Here is a 22430-nt window from a genome sequence, read left to right on the forward strand (position 1 = left end):
TTGGGGGGGTGCATATAAATCATCCCTACTCCCACTGGAAACTATTCAAAAAATACTAATAAAAATCATCTTAAAAAAGCCATATTACTACCCAACTATAAATGTTTTTCAAGATTTCCCGGTTCCCCCACTTACAAAAATTTATGACAAAATTGCACTTCTACAAATACATAAAGATTTCTTTAGTAAAAATAATTTACCACAATTGAATATTAGCAAAAGAATAATATCTGTTGGAGGACTAACCGTGCCACTAGCACGAACCACAACAGCACAACATCACTATATATTCAAGGGTGTAAAATTATTTAATAAATTACCCCTTGATATACGATCGGAAGAAAACTACGAAAAATATAAAAAAAAAATTAAATTAAAATACTCTTGTACCACCTCATAACTTTACTTATTGTTTAGAAATATGTTTTTGCCTTTTAAATTCTTTGAATCATTTATTAACTAACCTATATTTTTATTACTTTTATTGTTATTTTTTGTGTTATTTTTTGTTTTATTACTAATATTTTTTGTATAATTTAAACAAATGTAAAAATATTTTTGTTGTCCTCTCCTAAACACAAGCAGCTGCTTTATTAGGAGAGTGATTGATATATTTTTGTTTATATTGTTAAAAAAATTGTAACCTGGTTTATATGTTTCAATAAATAAAATAAAAAAAAAAAAAAAATAAAAAAAAAAAAAAAAAAAATTATTCTGACTCTTGACATAGGCCGAATCAAGTATCTGATTCAATTGGTCGTGCCATGTCTTCTTCGCGCGTCCCCGACTAATGCTACCATTCACATTTGCTTTGAACATTTTCCTTACACTCCTTTCTTCGCTCATTCGCTCTACATGCACAAGCCATCTAAGCGTCCCTTTGTTGATCTTAGTCATTACGCTTACATCATCTTACTAAAACCTGGGCGCCCTCAAAATATTGCCAATTTTAAAATGCTAAACTAATTCCGTGGATGAGTGATTGCGATCCTTGGCTACGAATCCGTGATCCGCGTTTTCAAATCCCGGCGTCCGCAAGTAAATTTTGCAAGACTGCTCCAAACGCATCCGCATGGGGGTGGCCCTGTTTTTTAATATACATAAACCTTTTCTGACCTATTTTAATTATTGCATTATATGTGTTGTTTTGGGATATAGATTCGTGTTGCATTGTGTAACTCCTTATTCTTGAACCAAAACGTGGCCACGGCCTTGAGATGTTGATAACAAGAACTAGTAATAAAACCAGATCGTTCTCATACTGCAAATGTCGACCTGTCTGCCAAATAGTAGGAAAGTTGGGCATGCTGTGTTTGGCATAATAATATCACTATACAAGACGGAGAGGTCAATTATAAATTCATCGGTAACCGGATAATACTGAACAGTGTTAAAAGAGAACACGATAAAATAATTGAATAGAAATATAACAATAAAATCGACTGTACCGAACTTCTCATCCTTATTAATTTTAAAATACCTTTGAGACGCATACGACATACAGTGCATCTAATTTGCCAATTACCCGAGCTCTTCAAACTCTAAATAATATTTGTCTAAGCTCTAACATTGACATTTTTTCGGATTCACTGCCCAAATTCAAACGTGTCATCATGTCAATAATTTAAACTGTTATATGCGCATACATACAGACACACACACACACCCTCTCACACACACACATATACATTACACGGTGACCGGATAAATCATCACAATGATAATTCATCACATCACATCTTTAAAAAGTTATATAAATTCATGGAAAGTGATGAAACAATAACTTTATTATCTGGGTTAAGTAGGTTAGGTTAGGTTAAAAAAAATTTTCATCGTTTCTAATGACTTTATATCACTTTTTAAAAGTGTCTTGAATTGTCACTGTGTTGAGTTAGCATGGAACCACATTACACACACACACCTATATACTACACACGTCACCTGGTAACTAAGGAATAAACATACCACTAAGCAGACATTACAAGGAAACATATCATAGGTAGTAGGTACCCAACATGAAGTATCTTATTCCTGTATATTGTTTCTTATCTGTAAATCATGTACTGTTTGTTTCTATAATATAAATAAAAAAAGATAGTTTAGTTTCTTAGTTTATAATAGGTTTGTTTGTAATTTCTACAGTCTCTCGTGTCTAGGATGAACGAAGTATGTAGATGAATATAAGTAAGTCTAAAGTAATAGTGTTTGAAAGAGAGAGTACGAAAACAGTGTGCAATATAGTTGTGAATGAGGAATACTTGGAGCAGGTGGATGAGTTTGTGTATTTAGGAAGTAGTTTTACGAGAGTTGGGAAGGCTGACAGAGATATTGAAAGAAGGGTAAATGCAGGTAACTCCATTAATGGAGGACTGAACGCAGTTCGCGCCTACACAAAATTGTCCAAAGAAGCGAAGCTAGCAGTCCACAATGGAGCGCTGGTACCTACCTTGATGTATGTGCAGTGAGGGATGGATCTGGCAGAGAAAGGTTGACATTAGACCGAATGCTGTAGAAATGAGATCCCTGAGGCGTATGTGTGATAAAACCATGGATGATCTTACTCATTACGCTTACTTAGAAGGTTAGATGGCTTGGTCATGTAGAGCGAATGAGCGAAGAAAGGATTGTAAGGAGAATATATGATGGAAATGTAAATGGTAGCAGGAGTCGGGGACGCCCGAGGAAGACATGGCACGATCAAGTGAATCAGATATTCGAAACGGGCTATGTCAAGAGTCAGAATAATAGAAGAGTATGTATGAATGTGAATGAGGCAAAGTGTGTGTGCCAATATCCAGTTGTTTGGCGGTCCGTCCTCTCTGCCTACCCCTGCCAGGAAGTTGTCGTGATGGTTAGTTGGTTGTTTTTTTTTCATGGAACCGAATTTTGCTTGCTACTTCTCATATGTTTACTGTAAGAATACAGATTCAGCCAAAAATAATTTCACATTACGTTCGATTTCAGATCAATTCGCTGTTTTTGAACGTATTTCAGTAAAACATACTGTTCTTGAAGGCAGATGACAGACTCTTCCAGATTTTCATATTACAAATCGACAAATGCAATTAAAATATTAATATTATTATTTTATCTTGTAAATTGTAATTACTGCATTACACGAAACTAAAAAAATCATATTCAATTAGACAAAGGTATTTATTATAAACGTTTTTTCGTTTAATGTAAAAGATTTATTAAAAAATTAGCAAACCTCGACAAATATTTTTCAAATGGTAAGTGTTGTTTCGTACAATTATTTTTAATTTTTAGAGAGGGCTTTTTATAGGGTTTAAATCATATTTCTCACCATAATAAAAAATGACATAGCATGTCTTTTATGAGATCGTGTCAGTCTGGGATATTGATATCCCAAAAAGGTTCTATGGTTGTTTGTGAAGAATATTTAAATATTACCCAAGGGTACATTACAACAATGAGTAGGTACTCACTAAAAAATTACTTACTTACTTGTTTAAATACTATTATTATGTCAACTTTCGTCTACGGCCATTTTTTTAGGATAACAGTGTCTTCATAACAAAACTTTTGGCATTTATTGCAAATACTTACAACATCGTAAAATAATATCCTTTCTACAACGCAGACCATTATTATTTTGTTCGTCAGCTGCACCAGTTTTACCGTTACAAACGGGTTTTGCTTTGTTCTTTTGCCAAAAGGCCAAACCCAAAACAGAAAACCAGAACCCACAATGATTTTTCGGTTCTACCCACTATGGTCATTTATACCTGGAATGGTATTCTCAGAAGTTTACAAAACATTCTAAATTCTTCTTACGGATTAGCATTTTCTAAGAAACCAACATTATTCATTATAAGTTTCTCTCTTTTTGAATAACGGGTACCTACAAATTAACAATTCATATTATGGGTAGGTACTTTCGATAATATATTGGAAAATATTTCATGGATGTTAAATATGAATGGTATTTTTAATGATTTTGGATTTAAAAGGAACTTAAACAATGTCACAAACTGCTTTGCCCTTTTTACAGAACAAGAAGAAAAATATTTAGGGACATTGGTACACTAAGTACCTACGTAATCAATAGATAAAAAAAATACTGATTCAAATCACCTTAAAAACTGTAATATTATAAAATAGATTTCAAATATTTTTGCATTTACAATAACTTATACAAACAAACATTTTACAATACATACAACTTTCCAATAAATATATCAAACAAGTAATTAAAACTTTGTTTCAAAGTACGCGCTCTTTCTATTCCTGATTGTCAATTTTTTTTTACTAAAATGTCCCCGCATTAAAACGCACAAGTATTGAGTAAAAATATCAAGTAGCAATAACGTAATAACTATTATTGTACAGCATTTAAAAGACAATACAAATACAACTACTTTTTTGCAATACGTCTTAATATTAACTTTCTTATTACAAGAATGTATCTCACAATGCTCTCTGATTGGCTGAATTTTCCCAGTGTTGCCAAAGGGCAAAGCCAACAATCCTTATTTTCGACGGCATTCAGTTTTCAACCGGCAGCTGTCAGTCGTGTTGTGTCCTCCTGTTTGGTGGTTTGATTCTTTCAGAAACTTAAAATTTATACAATGGCTGGTAATTTAGCTAAGGCTATCGGTGCCAGCGTGAAGGCTGTGAGTGGAAGCAGCGTCAACAGCTCATTGCCGTGCCTGACTCAAGTCAGAAATTGTGAGTAAATTTCATTTATATTCAACATTATTTTTGCAGGTTATGTGTTGCATCTTTTTGACGTTTGCTTTGTTCGTTTTTCTTTTAAGCCGGGCCGGGGTACCTGCTATGAATTTCAATATGCCTGCATTATTCAAACCCGTAACTTCTGTATACATATTCATAATTTAATACTGATGTTAATAGGTTTTTATTGTCATTTTCGCTGTGTAAACATATTGAAAATGTTTCTTTTGGCTTAGGAAACAGATTACCGGCTAGATTAGATCATATTTTCTGTCAGAATCTTATCTTTGAACATTTCATTAGTATCCTTTGAACTTTGAAGTATGTACATAACATCGGTACTATTATTCATTGCATTCTATTGTATAAAGTCGAAACTCTGAAGCGTTTATTGACTCAGTTGGGATTCGAGTGTTCATCTGCGTTTCGTGATGAAATGATCGTTTAAATTTAATTAAAGGTTTGATTTATTATTATAAAGAAATTTAAGTTGTCCATCGAATTACAATGATAAGTCTTTTTATCTTGAACATGTCGGCAAGAACATATAGGAAATGTAATGAATTAATGAGCCATTATATATAATTTAAGTACAGTACCTACTGATTTAACATTATAAAATTCACACTGATAAAACATATTTTACTTTTCTGTAGCTGTTAACAGGTTTATTTTAGAGGTGAGGCGTATTTATCGTACCGGGTATTTCCATGCGATACTTTGTACTTGTGACATATCTCCAAAATACCTGGTTCCAAAATACTCATAAGTATTTTATATCGGGACTGAATATTTTTAATAGGTACTTTTACCAGGTATTTTTGATAGGTATTTTTGCTGGGTATTTTTTTTTTATGGTTTCGATGGGTATTTGTAGTATGTATTTTTGATAGGTATTTTTACTATATTTTGCGACCGGAAAAATGTGAGGAATTTTATAATATGGAAATCTGTATCTACCCCCCCCATGGATTTCGAAAAATTACTGTAGGGAATCACATAGAGTTTTTGGTTGTGGGATATTTTCTTTCAGTGAAGTTCTGTAACAACCCCCCCCCCCCTTAAGGCGATGCCATACGTCGTGTAATATTTTATTAAATTGAGCCGCTATCAATAACAACCCTTACGTAGATGGCGATAAGGTTGAAATTCCCGCTTAACACCATCCGCCTGTTTTGATTTATGCAAGAAAAAAACATGACCAAAAAGTGGCTTTTATTTTATTTTGTGTATGTTCAGGCATAAATATTTAATTTTTTTCGACCATTTTATAAATAACTTAATTTGTCACACTATACAATAAAATCATAACCGCAAATGGGTTCGTAAGTAGGAGATTTTGAACTTTAAAGCAGTTTTTATAGGCCTATACATTATTTTTTCTGGGCTTACTAAAAGACTTATGTAAAAAATACTCGATTATTTCAAAGGTCAAGATGTATTCTACTCGCAGTATTTAATTAAAGCATCTGAAACATTTCTAGGCGACCAAATTTTCAAACTAAAAACACATGATTTTGCATTACTACGTATGGCATCGCCTTAAGTTAAAATCGCGAAACTTATTATAAAAAGTTTGACACGTTAGATTAGGCCCTTGGCTTATTTTTGAACAAAATAAAACGTTACGACTCTTTATAAACTCGATCAGATTCAGACTGAAACATTTTCACGTGTGTTTGTTTACACGGGTATCTAGCACGGACAATCGAGTTTGTCGGTAACTTGTCATCGCAGAGCACTACTGCAGATAGTCAACGAACAAAGAGCAATTCACAACGACTAAGTGTTCTCAATTTAGGACGGGTTGTTTCGCAGATATTAAACAATTCATCAAATTTCAAAGTTGATCAGGTTTTGTGAAGGTTCTATATAAGTTGTTATTATTGCAGTTTTGTTAAACAACTGGCCAATAGTGGTATAATAACGGAACTTTAATAGAACTTCCAGGGAAATCTAAAATTAACTTTGATATTTGATGAATTGTTTAAACTCCGTAAAACAACCCTCAGTCATTGTGAACTGTTGTTTGTTAGTTGGCGATCTGCAGTCGTGCTCTGCGATGACAAGTGATGTTGGAATAATAGAAGTAACGAATATAAATATTTGAATGTTGACGAATCTACCGCGACAGATGTGTGTGGCGTCCCGATATTTCTGGCTACCCACTGATCATAAATAAACCACTCACCACTGTTTCATTAATAATTATATTTTTTTTTTTATTTCCTAAGAATAGGTTCACATTTGGACATTTTCGGTAGCTGTTCAGTTATTTTATTTAGAAACGTTTAAAATAATAGAGGTGGGTCTTATGAGTACTTTTCGTTACTGGGTACAATGAGTACAGGTACAGAGAAATACCTGGTACAAATACCGGTGACAAAATACTCATAAGTATTTAAGGCGATGCCATACATACGCAGTAATGCAAAATCATGTATTTTTGGTTTGAAAATTTGGTCGCCTAGAAATGTTTCAGATGCTTTAATTAAATACTGCGAGTAGAATACATCTTGACCTTTGAAATAATCGAGTATTTTTTACATAAGTCTTTTAGTAAGCCCAGAAAAAATAATGTATAGGCCTATAAAAACTGCTTTAAAGTTCAAAATCTCCTACTTACGAACCCATTTGCGGTTATGATTTTATTGTATAGTGTGACAAATTAAGTTATTTATAAAATGGTCGAAAAAAATTAAATATTTATGCCTGAACATACACAAAATAAAATAAAAGGCACTTTTTGGCCATGTTTTTTTCTTGCATAAATCAAAACAGGCGGATGGTGTTAAGTGGGAATTTAAACCTTATCGCCATCTACGTAAGGGTTTTTATTGATAGCGGCTCAATTTAAAATATTACACGATGTAGTGCATCGCCTTAAAGGTTATCGCGATAGAAATAGATTAATGAATATTTCTAATATACAAATTAAATTAATACTCGCACACATCACAATATGTAAAATGTAAGATCCATTTAACAAACATTAATTCTGAATGTAATATGCCAATTTTATTTTGTATAATATATGAAAACGTTGATTCCTCCAATAACGTGGTTTGCTTGACGATTGCATTTTAATTATTTCTGATGTACGTATTACTAAAATCTCAAATGTTTCTAGAGGGTTCATTACGAATGTAAGTTATTTATATTTAAAATTAATAAAAATAGGACCTTACCATTAAATTAATTTATGTAAAACGGTGTAAAAAAATTATAAAACGTTTTTCTACGATAAAATTAGCGGTAAGCACCAGACTTTATTTTTCTATATGATGAATTAGTAATTTCCCGAGGATCCCTTCAGAAATATTTGAGATTTTAGTAATACGTTCATCAGAAATAATTAAAATAAACCACACGGAAAGATCGATTTTCTAGGCCTGCCAGGGCAAAGTGGACCGTAGGTCCGTCTATTAGGCCGGGCCGCGAGCCGAATATTGTTTTTACGCGACTTTATGCCGTTAAGATTCCCACTTTATTTTAGAGATTTGCCAGAGCAAATTCAACCTTAGGTCTGTCCAATACACCAGGACAGCGCGTCGCATATTTTTGTGCACGGCTTCTGCAGATTCTGGCTTTATTTTAGGGTGTTTTTTTCGTCTTACATAACTATAAATTACACATTTAAACCCCCTAGAAGATTTATGATGTCATAAGAACCGCCCAGAACGTCGTCGGAAAGGGAAATTAATAGCAGATGTGGGCATGTGACGTCATCTGACGCCAAATTCTAACTACCCTACGGGTTTTACGCAGTAAGTGTATATTATAGGTAATAGGCATTAAAATCGCTTGACAAATGGAGTCTAGAAACGTTCGATTTCAAGCACAAAACTGGTTTTTATTTATTTTGTAAATAATTTAGTAAGAAAGCAAAAAAGTTAATCAAGTGAAACTGTCACAGATAATCTTAGCTATAATACTGTATTTTTTAAAAGTTGTTCCCTTTACGCCTTCATACATTTTTAACGCAAAAATGTTTTATTTAGTAGTTTACATTTATATTTTTTATTGAGTAACTTATTTTTTTATTTGTATTCTACTCAAGCGAAACGATAGTAGAACCTTCAATTTATCTAAAGCATATTTTTTGGTATTCATAATGTACATCAATTCGTTATAAAGATGAATCAAAATGGTGATTTAGCATTAAGCTTCGCCTTAACGCAATATCTCTTACACCGGAATGACATTAAAGTCAGTAATATGGTTTTTTAACAGTAACACTGTGGTATACAGTAGTGAATGGCGGACGCCTTAGCAATAGCGAAGCATTGCGGGATCCACTAGTACATACTATTTATTTATTGTTTATTAGGAACATTTGGAGTGAAAACAAATAATGGTTCCATGATAACTCAACACAGTGACAATTCAACACACTTTTAAAAAGTGATATAAAGTCATTAGAAACGATGAAAATATTTTTTTTAAACTAACTTAACCTACTTAATCCAGTTAATAAAGTTCTTGTTTCATCACATGATGCAAATGTGAATGGTAGCAGAAGTCGGGGACGCCCGAGGAAGACATGGCACGACCAAGTGAATCAGATACTTGAGTCGGGCCATGTCAAGAGTCAGAATAATAGAAGAGTATGTATGAGACGATGTATGAATGTGAATGAGGCAAGGAGTGTGTACCAAGACCGAGTTGTTTGGCGGTCCGTCCTCTCTGCCTACCCCTGCGGGGAAACGGCGTGATGGTTAGTTAGTTTTTGTTTCATCACTTTCCGTGAGTTAATATAACTTTTTAAAGATGTGATGATTTATCCGGTCACCCAAATAATAGATACTTATTGATCAAAGCAAAATGACAGTAAGGTCATCAATCCAAATATACTTTTATATGAAGAATATTCGTGCAGTAAATAAATCATCTTAAGGCGATGCACTACGTCGTGTAATATTTTAAATTGAGCCGCTATCAATAACAACCCTTACGTAGATGGCGATAAGGTTTAAATTCCCGCTTAACACCATCCGCCTGTTTTGATTTATGCAAGAAAAAAACATGTCCAAAAAGTGCCCTTTATTTTATTTTGTGGATGGTTCAGGCATAAATATTTAATTACTTAAAACTTTAAACTTTTTTTAACTTTAAAGCAGTTTTCATAGGCCTATACATTATTTTTTTTCTGGACTTATAAAAAGACTTATATAAAAAATACTCGATTATTTCAAAGGCCAGGATGTATTCTACTCGCAGTATTTAATTAAAGCATCTGAAACATTTCTAGGCGACCAAATTTTCAAACCAAAAACACATGATCTTTCATTACTACGTATGGCATCGCCTTAAAAAAATGATTTCATAATTATGTATAAATAACATCATAATATTTCAACCCCACGGAAGAGTTCTGACGTCATAAGAAACGTCCGGAACATCATCAGACAAGGAGATGAACAACTTTGTGTACGGGTATGTGACGTCACATATTTATGACGTCAAATGACCTAGCATGACACATCCCAACTGGGTCATTTTGGTGGAATAAATATGTAATTAGACAGAAAGTCATAATTTTACAAATATTATACAGGGTGGCAAGTACCCGACAAACTTTAACCAGCTATTCCTCAGCACATTTGGAGTAAAAAATGTTATGGGCGCTTTGCTGTCCGGTAACATTTTTTTCCATTAAAAACAAAAAATAAATAAAAAATCCACACTCCGTCACTGTCATTTGCATTGTTTCTCGTGTTCAACAGCTGTTATTAGCAAGTGTGTCAAAAAGTGTCCTCGCTCTTTCGTACACACTAAATAATAATAGTTAAAAAATGAGATGAATGGTGCCGTGCCATTTCGTTGTGATTGTAAAAGCGCGCCAACGTAGGTACGTACGTACATTATTCAACGAAACTCGAACAAAATATTGCCAAACGGGTTTTCAAACTTTTGACAAAGGATAAAACATTGGTGACATGTGGTGAAAATATGAATAATAATTTTTTTATAAAAAAAAAATGTTACAGGACAGCAAAGTGCCCATAACATTTTTTACTCCAAATGTGCTAAGGAATAGCTGGTTAAAGTTTGTCGGGTACGTGCCGATACACTCTGTATACATAGTAGTTTACTGGAACAGCTGTTTACTGGAATAAACATGATAGCCGAATGCAGTATGACTTATTGTCGTTATCGGTTATCTCGCCTCATATTAGTAACCCTTGACACTTGTAATTATTACTAATTATTGGTAAAGATAAAACACCATATTAGTTTTATTAACGTAATGTTAATAATATATAATGGAATTGTCTTGAGCTGTGAATTAAGTAACACCTAGTCAGATATGATTCGAGATTTTCACGGCCAAAAGTATTATTGTAATTTATTTCTAATTCCTTCTTTAGCTAACGTTTCGGACAGCATTACAGTGTCCATCACCAGGGTTGTGTAATTACACATTTGCCCTGATGATGAATGTAGGCCAAAGCGTTTGCAACACGGCATAGTACCCCACAAATAAATCACTATAAAACCTAGTCACATCACGCGGTTGAAGAGATAAACATGCTGTCTAAATGAGATCTCTAAGGCTTGTGTCGTAAAACCATGTATGACTGTGTGAAATGTGAAGATTCGTAAAGAATGCATGGCTGATGTAATCGGAAGTTTTTAAGTTTAAGAGTAAGATTAAGAAAGGGACGCTTTGGGCATGTAGAGCGAATGGTAGTAGAAGTCGGGGACGCTCGCGTCTCAAATCTTCGTGTTTATTTGGACTTTCTTGTCAGCATTTTTTCAGTAGTGTGGTACCTACCTGCCAGAAAAAGTTTGAAAAAAAGAATTATTGTAGTTGACATAGTAACGTTTCTTTGGCCAAATTGTAAAAATCGTCATTTGTATTTTTTTTTAATGTTACATAAAATATATGGTTTATAATCAAGAAGATAGGTATTTAAGTACTTAGTTACAAATCTTATGATTTAAATAAGAGATAATTAGACATATAATTTTAAAATTACCGCTGTTCACAGAAGTACTAGTAAATATATACTTCGGTAATTTAATATTTATCATTTAAAACATAAATAAATATCAAGCTAGACAATTACATGAAAGTGTTTTTTTGTATTTTTGAAATGTACCCATCAAAATATCGTCATGTAGTTACACAAATTAGTTGTCTCCACAGACATATGAATATATAGACTAGAAATTAAAGATGAGGGGTAAAATCAACTGTTGAAGAACGAAGGGGGTAAAGCTGACTGTGATTCGTCAATAAATCAATCTGACAGTATATAGGCATCTCGCATTATAATATCACCATTTAGTTCTTAAAAGTAAAATCTGCTTTTGAATGAATAGACATTTTTACATGGGAGCGCAAATTACTCGCCACGTTATGAACAAATTTGCGAAGTCCAAATTCGGCAAAATAAATTTCTTCTATTTTCAGAGTCGAATATTTCGTTTACGTATTTAGTTAAGACACTTTTATGAATGTTCATAATTTACTTCCCAGCAACCAACCAGCTTTGTGTTTCGCGTCCAGACGTATCTCGATGTGATAGTATATGTTTCTACAACTGATCCATATTATACGATGTGAATATGCTTAAAATAAAGTAAAATAATGCTTATATATATGGAATGTAATACGACAATTGGGTTTATTCTCTTTTTCACATCTATTTTTACAAGTGTTCATACCACAAGCCACCATTTTGCCGTGTTATTTCGTAAAATGAACCGATGATGCCTCGACCATAGTTCGCATAAGAATGATGACGTCACGTTTTCTAAATTCACTTGAGGCCATACGCGAGCACAGCCGGCTCCAATGGAACCGGTATGGGGAGTGGGGAATAATACGCTTTTAATCACTTAGGGCAGGTCTACTAATATTCATATGTCTATGGTTGTCTCTCTGTCCGATGCGGTTTATATGACGTCATAATTCGTCTGTACATTTAGATAACATTGTAGTGGTTATACGATATCGCGGTGTGATATCAGATACTAACCGATTATCAATACACACAAAGAAAACTTAGAAAATCACAAGCAAAAAATGCATCGAATCCGTTTCTAAACAATTCTGTAATTTGGATAATTCCGTACATTAATTTCGGATTACTGAAAGTGATATTTAAGTGCAAAAAAATATAATTTGCTTATTTTATAAGCCATTAACATTCAATTAAGCCTGTCGTACAACAGGTCGGTAAGCAATCGACATCAACCGAATGCTGCTAGACCCTGTGCAGTTTTTTTAGCTTCATGTCTCATCTAAATACATCAATAATCGTAGTACGTTGAATATACTGTGAGGTAATATACAATGTGATCAAATGTAAACTGTTGGTAGGCAGAGGACGGACCGCCAAACAACTCGGTCACACCACACACTCCTTGCCTCATTCATTCACATTCATACATCGTCTCATACATACTCTTCTATTATTCTGACTCTTGACATGGCCCGACTCAAGTATCTGATTCACTTGATCGTGCCATGTCTTCCTCGTCATTGTCTACTTCTGCTACCATTCACATTGGCGGCTTCGTAATTAGAAACTCATATCCGTTTCGTAACACAAAAACACTGACGTTATTATATAACACACTAGTCCTAAGTGTACTTGAATCAAACTCGATCATCTGGGCTCCACATGAATTAACATACACTTTACGCATTGAAAGAGTCCATAATTTTTTTTTAAGGTTTTTATTCTCGCGGCTCTATGGACGTTACCCTTGGCTTTACCCATCGATTTATATATTAGGTATGACCAATTACCACTCCCTAGAGACACGTAGAGGTATTGCTTTGCTTAAATATTTTTTTCAACTAATAAACGGTCACTTATCTAATAATGAGATACTGGCCCAATTAAATTTTTTTGTACCAGAGTCTCACTCTCGAGGACGTCATCACAATCTTCTATATAGTAGAGCAAGCCGCACTAATTTATTAATGAACTCACCTGTGGGGAAAGCTACGTGCTTTTTGAATGCGGTAGATAAAAAAATAGATTTATTTTTTGTGTCCTATAGCGCATTTGCGAGATTTTTGGCATTGCATATACACTGCATAAATGATACAATTATAACGTCTTAGGCTATATTACCTGTAATTGTTATAAATAAATGTAAAAATTATATAAATAAATATATATATTCTCTATAAAATTAATAAATAAATAAATATCTATCGGAGACCAAAAAAAATTGCCTGCGGCGCATTCTTTCTCTAACTAGCATAATTTGAATCGCTTTTGAATAATAAGTTGTTTCAGAAATTATTTTTCTTGGGTCGTGCTGTAGCACAACACATGTTTGACAGATTATTAAATAGTATGCATAATATATTATAAAGCCCATAGACATATGAATATTAGTAGACCTGCCCTAAGTGATTAAAAGCGTATTATTCCCACTCCCCATACCGGTTCCATTGAGCCGGCTGGGCTCGCATATGGCCTCAAGTGAAATTTGAAAACGTGACGTCATCATTCTTGTGCGAACTATGGTCGAGGCATCATCGGTTCATTTTACGAAATAACACGGCAAAATGTTGACTTGTGATATGAAAACTTGTAAAAATAGATGTGAAAAAGAGAATAAACCCAATTGTCGTATTACATTCCATAAGTAAGCATTATTTTACTTTATTTTAAGCTTATTCACACCGTATTATATGGATCAGTTTTAGAAACATATACTATCACATCACAATGTAGCGATTCTCAAGTGTGCTCATCGTTGTTTACTGGGGTAAGTAAATTATGAGACATTTGTAAAAGTGTCTTAACTAAATACTCTGAAACTAACTACGACTCTGAAAATAGAAGCCGCCTTACTTTGCCGAATTTGGACTTCGCAAATTAGTTCATAACGTGGCGAGTAATTTGCGCTCCCATGTAAAAATGTCTATTCATTCAAAGCAGATTTTACTTTTAAGAACTAAATGGTGATATTATAATGCGAGATGCCTATTTACTGTCAGATTGATTTATTAACGAATCACAGTCAGCCTTACTCCCTTCGTTCTTCAACAGTTGATTTTACCCCTCGCCATTATCTTCTCGTCTATTAATTCCTATGTCTGTGATAAAGCCATATTTCATGATGTAATATATTTATTACCCGTAGTAAATATTGTATTGACGGTACTTTTTATCAGTTTAGTGAAGGAATGCCGTGTCGTAAATGGCGTAATTTAAAATCTCATTGGATGTTAGAAAAATGTGCTTCGTTTATCAATTTTATTTATCAGTAGCTGCATATCATACCGGATGCAACAAATAATATATATTTTTGCGGTGTTTTCGTGGCATAGATGGGATAAGGCGATGCCATACGTCGTGTAATATTTTGAATCGTTCCGCCACCAATAACACTCCTTACGTAGATGGCGATAAGGCTTGAATTCCCGCTTAACACCATCCAGCTGTTTTGATTTAGGCAAGAAAAAAACATGGCCAAAAAGTGCCTTTTATTTTATTTTGTGGATGTTCAAGCATAAATATTAATTTTTTTTCGATCATTTTATAAATAACTTAATTTTTCGGTTTCGTAAGTAGGAGATTTTGAACTTTAAAGCAGTTTTCATAAGCCTTATAAATTATTTTTTTCTGAGCTTATAAAAAGACTTATGTAAAACATACTCGATTATTTCATTATATAACATTTATTATATTTCATTATAACATTTCTAGGCGACCAAATTTTCAAACAAAAAAATCATGTGTTTTTGGTTTGAAAATTTGGTCGCCTAGAAATGTTTCAGATGCTTTAAGTAAATACTGCTAGTAGAATACATCTTGACCTTTGAAATAATCGAGTATTTTTTAGATAAGTCTTTTTATAAGCCCAGAAAAAAATAATGTATAAGGCCTATGAAAACTGCTTTAAAGTTCAAAATCTCCTACTTACGAACCCATTTTCGGTTATGATTTTATTGTATAATGTGGCAAATTAAGTTATTTATAAAATGATCGGAAAAAAATTAAATATTTATTCCTGAACATCCACAAGATAAAATAAAAGGCACTTTTTGGTCATGTTTTTTTCTTGCATAAATCAAAACAGGCGGATGGTGTTAAGCGGGAATTTAAACCTTATCGCCATTTACGTAAGGGTTTTTATTGATAGGGGCTCAATTTAAAATAATACACGACGTAGTGCATCGCCTTAACGGGTTATTTCTGAACATATCCGATTACTAAATGCTTTAAAATTTTATTATTGAAAAAAAAGTACACTTTTATAAAGTATAGTATTTTTTTAAAGTATACTTTTTGAAATATTACAAATTTGAAATCAAACATACGTGTTCATTTGAATTAATCTGTGGTTACCTTCTACGAATATATTTGAATATAAAGCTTGCGTTTTCTCTTTCTCACACCGTTAGTTTCGTATTTCTTACTATGATGGTAAGGGAGTCAACGATTCCCATGGATTCCTATGGGTAATAATGGTTTGTTCCAAATACCGAACAAATTAGCAAAGGTAAGTCAGGCTCTCATTATTTTTTATTTACCACTGCTGAGATGTACACGCGGACATGTAAATATTGCTATTTTATTAAGAACCTCCTCAAATTATTCGTAATCCGATTAAAAACGGGATTGCCAGTCCTTAACGAATGAAATGATAGGTTTCCTAATATACTTTAAGTAAAATACGAATGTATTATCACTATGTCGAAACACTTGTTCATAAAATTAATATTTTAGCATTTATTCATTTTATTATCAAGGCAAATGCAGGTGCATGAACACTTGTTCCCATTCATTAGGAATTTACTAAAAGTTTACCAGGAAACGGCCTGCAAACACGTATTTAACCGGATTACCAATAATTTGAAGAGTAAAAATTCCCCTAAATATTGCCGCCCTAGGCAGTTATCTATGTTGCCTAGGCCTCAATACGGCACTGCTTTTTGTGACATCCCCGACTTCTGTCATCATTACTCTAAGGCAGGGGTTCGGCCGATCGGTTCGGCGATCATCGGCTCACTTCGGGTTTTCGGCGTGTACAAGGAGTGATGTGCAAATAGCATTCCCCGCCTGGAACCGCGTTGTTGTCATTTTGATTGCGATTGCTGCCCCGAGTTTGTCGATTAAAAATAGGTGGTGCCCGCCACCCTACCGATATTTTAGAATGTGCTCTAGAGTACAAAAAGGTTGGGAACCCCTGCTCTAAGGGTACGTATACATTTGCGAACAGAAACACGAACCGTACCACGAATTAGGGGAAAGGAACGAATCAACTGCAAGCGGCGTTTCGCGCCATTTGCGGTTGCTTCGTTTCTTTTACATAAGTTGAGGTTCAGTTCGGCAGTTCGGCTCGGGGATGTATACGTAGCATAAGCTTGTGCGTCACGTATAACTTTAATTTGTTCCCCTGACACTTATTTCACGTGTTCAGACCTTCTAAGCGTCCCCTTTAAATCTTATTCATTATGCATCGATCTTGTATTCGCAATTCGGTCAAACAGGGGACGCCGATTTCATTTCTCATTCAATTAAATCAAATACAGGGTTTTCCAATAAGAGGTGTTATTTTGAATAGCCCGCTATTTCGGTAGATGTTACTTTTGAAGCTGACATTTGACAAGTAGAAACTAGGCCATTAATAAAAATGGAACGATACACGCTTCAACAACGCATTGAAATTATTATAATTCACTTGAGTGAATCAAATGCAAATCATCTTGAGTGATGAGGCCCATTTCCACCTCGGTGGCTTCGTCAACAAGCAAAATTGTCGCATCTGGGGCTCGGAAAACAGAAGAGTTATTGTTGAAAAGCCTCTCTATCCTCAACGTGTGACTGTTTGGTGCGATTTATGGTCCGGCGGAGTCATTGGACCCTACTTTTTCGAAAATGAGGCTGGAGCAACAGTTACGGTGAATGGATTGCGCTATCGAGAGATGAATAATGATTTTTTATGGCCGGAATTAGATGGTATTGATCTGGAAAACGTTTACTTTCAACAAGACGGCGCTACGTGCCACACAAGCAACGAAACCGTTGATCTTTTACGATTGAATATCAAAATAACACCTCTTATTGGAAAACCCTGTATATTTTAGCGTTTGTGAATGTTGTTTTTTATATTGTTATGTTTAACAATAATATTATAATCTTTCACTATCGATATTATCGAACGGAACGTTTATAACAATCGATTTGATTTATGTACATATATCACTATTTTATAGAAACAAAATTACCAAAAAAATTCCGTATTTAGTACTACCGGTCGCCTGAAAATATATCATTGTCAATCTGTGGTGGCTTACGTGCAAAATAACTTCCAAATTCAAATGCAGTACCTAAAAAAAACAAAAGTGACTTTAAAATTTTCCCTTTTGTTAGACCTCTGAGGTTTTTATACCAACCAACTCACAAAAAGCTCATAGCATTCCTTGAAAATGACTCTTAAATTCGAAGAAAATTAGAGTTCATTGAACCAGAGTTACGTAGGATTTACAGATAACCGAAATGAGTATTTTTTTATTAAACTGCCCTGAAGAAGCTATGATGGTAGGGAATCCTGGTCGGCAACCTTGACATTTCGTCTAAGGTCGGCAATAGGTATAAAGAATAAGAGGAAGCTAGACACACAACCGAAATTAATATTTTTAATAATAATAATAATAATAATGACTTGTATAGCGCCGTTTTTGTGCAAAATCACCACAAGGGCGCTGTACAAACTTATAATACATTTCTACAGTGATCTATGTTATTACTTAACTATTTATGGAGATAATATACAGTACAATACTTACCTGGTAGGTCACTTGAGATTAACACTTAATTAACTTTACCTAATTGTTTATTGGCGAAATTTAGATACAGGATTTAGTCCTTAATTGAAAAATTGAATATAACTGGACTTTCTCTTAGGAATGGTATATTTAATTTAAGGGTACGACAGCTTAAAAAGGTAAGTTTTTAGTTTAGACCTGACACATCACATCACATTGGAAAATATTAAATAATTGTAACTGAATGTAACATTAAGTGGCCAATCAGCGCCATTTTGTTTTTTGACATTTTGGTCTCATTCTAGGCCTGTTTCATTCCTAACTAATTGTAATCAGCTGAAAAGCATAATAACACGACAGTTGTGCTTTTATGCCGATCACACATTGTTCAAAAGTTGAAACGGACCCAAAATTGGCATTTAACGGGGACCCTTCAAATGTAAATGGCAAAACATGGCGCTGATTGGCCATTTATTTGATAACATTGTTAGATACATTTGATTTTCAGTGATAAACCTTTACTTTGGTACTTTTTATAAATTGCGCTTATTTTGCCTGTAGATATTTTTGTGAACTCTCCTCATGGGGACGGGTTGAATGAATTGCCGGTAGAATTACTGCATCATCTCCAAGGTCGCCATTATTAGATATACTAATGAGATGTTACATATTCATTTTAAATTATATATTTATTTATTTACGCGTTTAATTAATAATATTTCATTTTATATATTTACATAGAATGTGTATAATATTATGTAGTTTTAAGTAAGAATGACATTAATAATAATGGATAATTTGTATAGCGCCGTTTTTGTGTGAAAATCACCTTAGGTCTCAATTGATACTGTATGGCCTGTGAACGAATTAAAGTTGGAAAAGTATTGTCGCATTTTAGTACGGGTATGAACCTAGAATACCGTTGCGTAAAAAAAATACATCATTCGAAATTTTAATTTAACCTTTCTCTTACTGTGCCAGATGTTCCGCTACCTTGTTTGTAAGTCAGTGTACCTAACTTTAAGTTTTGTGATTTTAATTAGAAAATTTTACGTTTAATCACAGTAAAGTTATTATTACTAACGAATACCGACCTATTATTCACAGAACAGGCTAGTTAGGCTAGTTAGGCGAGTCGGGTAAAAATATAAAGATTTACATCCTTACTTGGTGAACATTTTATTTAAGGCGATGCACTACGTCGTGTAATATTTTATATTGAGCCGCTATCAATAACAACCCTTACGTAGATGGCGATAAGGTTTAAATTCCCGCAACACCATCCGCCTGTTTTGATTTATGCAGGAAAAAAACATGGCCAAAAACTGCCTTTTATTTTATTTTGTGGATGTTCAGGCATAAATATTATTTTTTTAAATTACTTAATTTGCTACATTATACAATAAAATAATAACCGAAAATGGGTTCGTAAGTAGGAGATTTTGAACTTTAAAGCAGTTTTCATAGGCCTTATACATTATTTTTTTCTGGGCTTATAAAAAGACTTATCTAAAAAATACTCGATCATTTCAAAGGCCAAGATGTATTCTACTCGCAGTATTTAATTAAAGCATCTGAAACATTTCTAGGCGACCAAATTTTCAAACCAAAAACACATGATTTTGCATTACTACGTATGGCATCGCCTTAATGATAAACGACCGTCTATGTAAACCCTACTAATAGAAACGTAAAATAAAAACTGTCATTGTGCCGGGAAAGACGCATGCGTCAGTTTTACAAACTGTAATGTTACCAGTTCTTTCGCAGCAAATTTTTTATTAGTTTTAATTCGAAATAGAAATTGTACAGTTTTTATTCAATGTAAAACATCGTTTAACGGCTGGGAATTTTTTTAAAAATTGTATTAGTAAGGCTGTGTATGATAATGGCTGACGAGTTGCAAATGTCAGATAGATATGTAAAACTGTAAACTTTTGAGATATTTTAAAATTCGAAAGGTGGTTAATAGCAACGAGTTTTACTCATAAACAATCCTTTCAAACGCATCAATTCCCCTTGCATTTGACTTAACTTTCAGGAAGTGTTGGTTGTTGTAGGTATTTCAATTTGAATTGGGCATTTCGAGCACGAACATGGAGAAAGACAATGGTTTTGTGTTGCGAATTCCTGATCAGACGTCTGCTTTTGGCCGTATGTTTTTTTTAGTTTGCAGATAATTATGGAGATTACTAAATTGTTTGGCGCATGCAATGAACCCGCATCTTGAATTAACTGGATACTTCATTTGCCACGTGTACTTTTTTAAAAACCAAAACACATATTTGATACATTTATGCCATAGATAAAAAAAGTTTGGATTTTGAGACGAAGAACTCTGAAAAATTTGTCGAGGGCGGTAACTTACAATTACTTACAAAAGCAAATTAACAATTAAAACGTAAGATAAAGTCTAAATTTTTTTAAGAATTTTTATCTGAATTAAATGAACAAAATTATACATAAAATAATTTAGGGTTGACATCATTTGTAGAAACCTGAAAAATTCGGGTTATTTTTTGCTAAAATCGCGTTATTTTTCGTAGGATTATTGTAAAAAGCGGCAATGACTTTTTTATATTTTGCAGCAAATAAGTTGCGTGACGCCGGAAAAATAAATATTTGCAATTGATGATATTACAAAAATACCAAAAATTAGCGTGAAAAATCTCGTTATTTGCCCGAAAATTGTGAATTTTGCGTTATCCATGTAAAAATGGAAAAATTCGCAATACAGCAAACGTCTATTGTATTCATAAGTCATAATTCATAATATAAATGGAATATTTTTATCTTTGTAATTTTTTTTCTGTAATAATATGTTTCCTATTTTTATATAACATGTGACTGAATTACAAAAAAATTTGAAGGAAACCGATTGTAGAAAGGAGTTTCCCCAAAATAGCTTATGGAGGAAGATAATAGTGAAAAATGGAAGAAGTCTGTCATGTCCCAGGAAGTGAGATCATGTGCGAGTCTTATTTTCTATTTTTTGTCCTTGGTATTTAAGGTTGCCAGGTGTATTTGCAATTATTTTTTATTTAACTTCTAATTTTTCACGACAGATGGCGCCGCAAAGCGAGTGGAGGCAACCAACCCCATCGTCGAGATGGACGGAGATGAGATGACCAGGATCATCTGGGAGAAGATCAAGGAAAGGCTGATCTTCCCCTACGTCAAGGTAAAACATTCTGCATTGAATTTCGCCACCCAATGGCATCGTTATCTTTTATACTCAGTATTGCCCTGGTGAGAGAGAGTTCACCATTCACAATCGGCACAGTCGCCAGGAATTTGTAACGATCCTCTTCTCTTTCTCTTCCACTTTCCTCATCATTCAGTCTCACAATAGTTCCACTGGTTCCAGGAAAATGGAACTCTTGAAGGTTCTTCCTCACACGCCTTCTGGTGTGCAGCTTTGTATAGGCCATAGGCCACCTTCTTAGCGTCTCTTACCCATCCAAAGCCTGCAGTTTTTTCCAAGTCATCGGCCAATCTCGTCTGTGGATGACCTCTGCTTGAGTCTACTACTGCATGCCTCGATATATCAACTCTAGATATGGCGTGTTGTACAGATTCGGTTGAATAATTCGCCCACCTATGAGTAAGCAAAATCTCCATCTGATTCCGTGGCCTAGCTTCGAAAGCATAACATCTTGGGAGACAAATTTGGTCCGTGCAGATCAAGAAAAGATGAATAGCGATGCTTCTAGCGACCTTTTGACTGCAATATAATGCACTTTCTTTTGGATAAATGTTTTCGTAACCCAATTTTTGTTAGTCTCACAGTTTCAGTGTCATTTTTAACATCCACGTGCCTAAACTTTGTTGGTCGGTGACTTCATATCTTGATTTATTGAAAGCTTTAGATAAAATTTACACTATGAACAGCTGTTTTGGCCTCCCCCACAAATGTTCTCCACTGGCTGTGGTCCCTCGTCATTCGCCTCCGGTCTTTCGTCCTTTCCTCTTCCTAGCAGTC

The 22430-nt window shown here is 34.0% G+C and overlaps 1 protein-coding gene across 1 annotated transcript in view; it reads left to right on the top strand.

Annotated features, from left to right (window-relative positions):
* Positions 1 to 4497: 4497 nt before the first annotated feature.
* The window catches only part of LOC149411195 (isocitrate dehydrogenase [NADP], mitochondrial-like), a 30563-nt gene continuing 12630 nt past the window's right edge, over positions 4498 to 22430 (top strand). Inside the window, exons 1-2 of the mRNA XM_089647296.1 lie at positions 4498 to 4692; positions 21514 to 21629. Coding sequence (XP_089503422.1) covers positions 4593 to 4692; positions 21514 to 21629 — 216 coding nt within the window. The 5' untranslated portion in view covers positions 4498 to 4592. The remainder of the gene's footprint in view (positions 4693 to 21513; positions 21630 to 22430) is intronic.

The sequence above is a fragment of the Hesperophylax consimilis genome, chromosome 26 (genome assembly GCF_061612785.1).
Source record: "Hesperophylax consimilis isolate HC1 chromosome 26, BYU_Hcon_1.0, whole genome shotgun sequence".
NCBI classification, from domain to species: domain Eukaryota; kingdom Metazoa; phylum Arthropoda; class Insecta; order Trichoptera; family Limnephilidae; genus Hesperophylax; species Hesperophylax consimilis.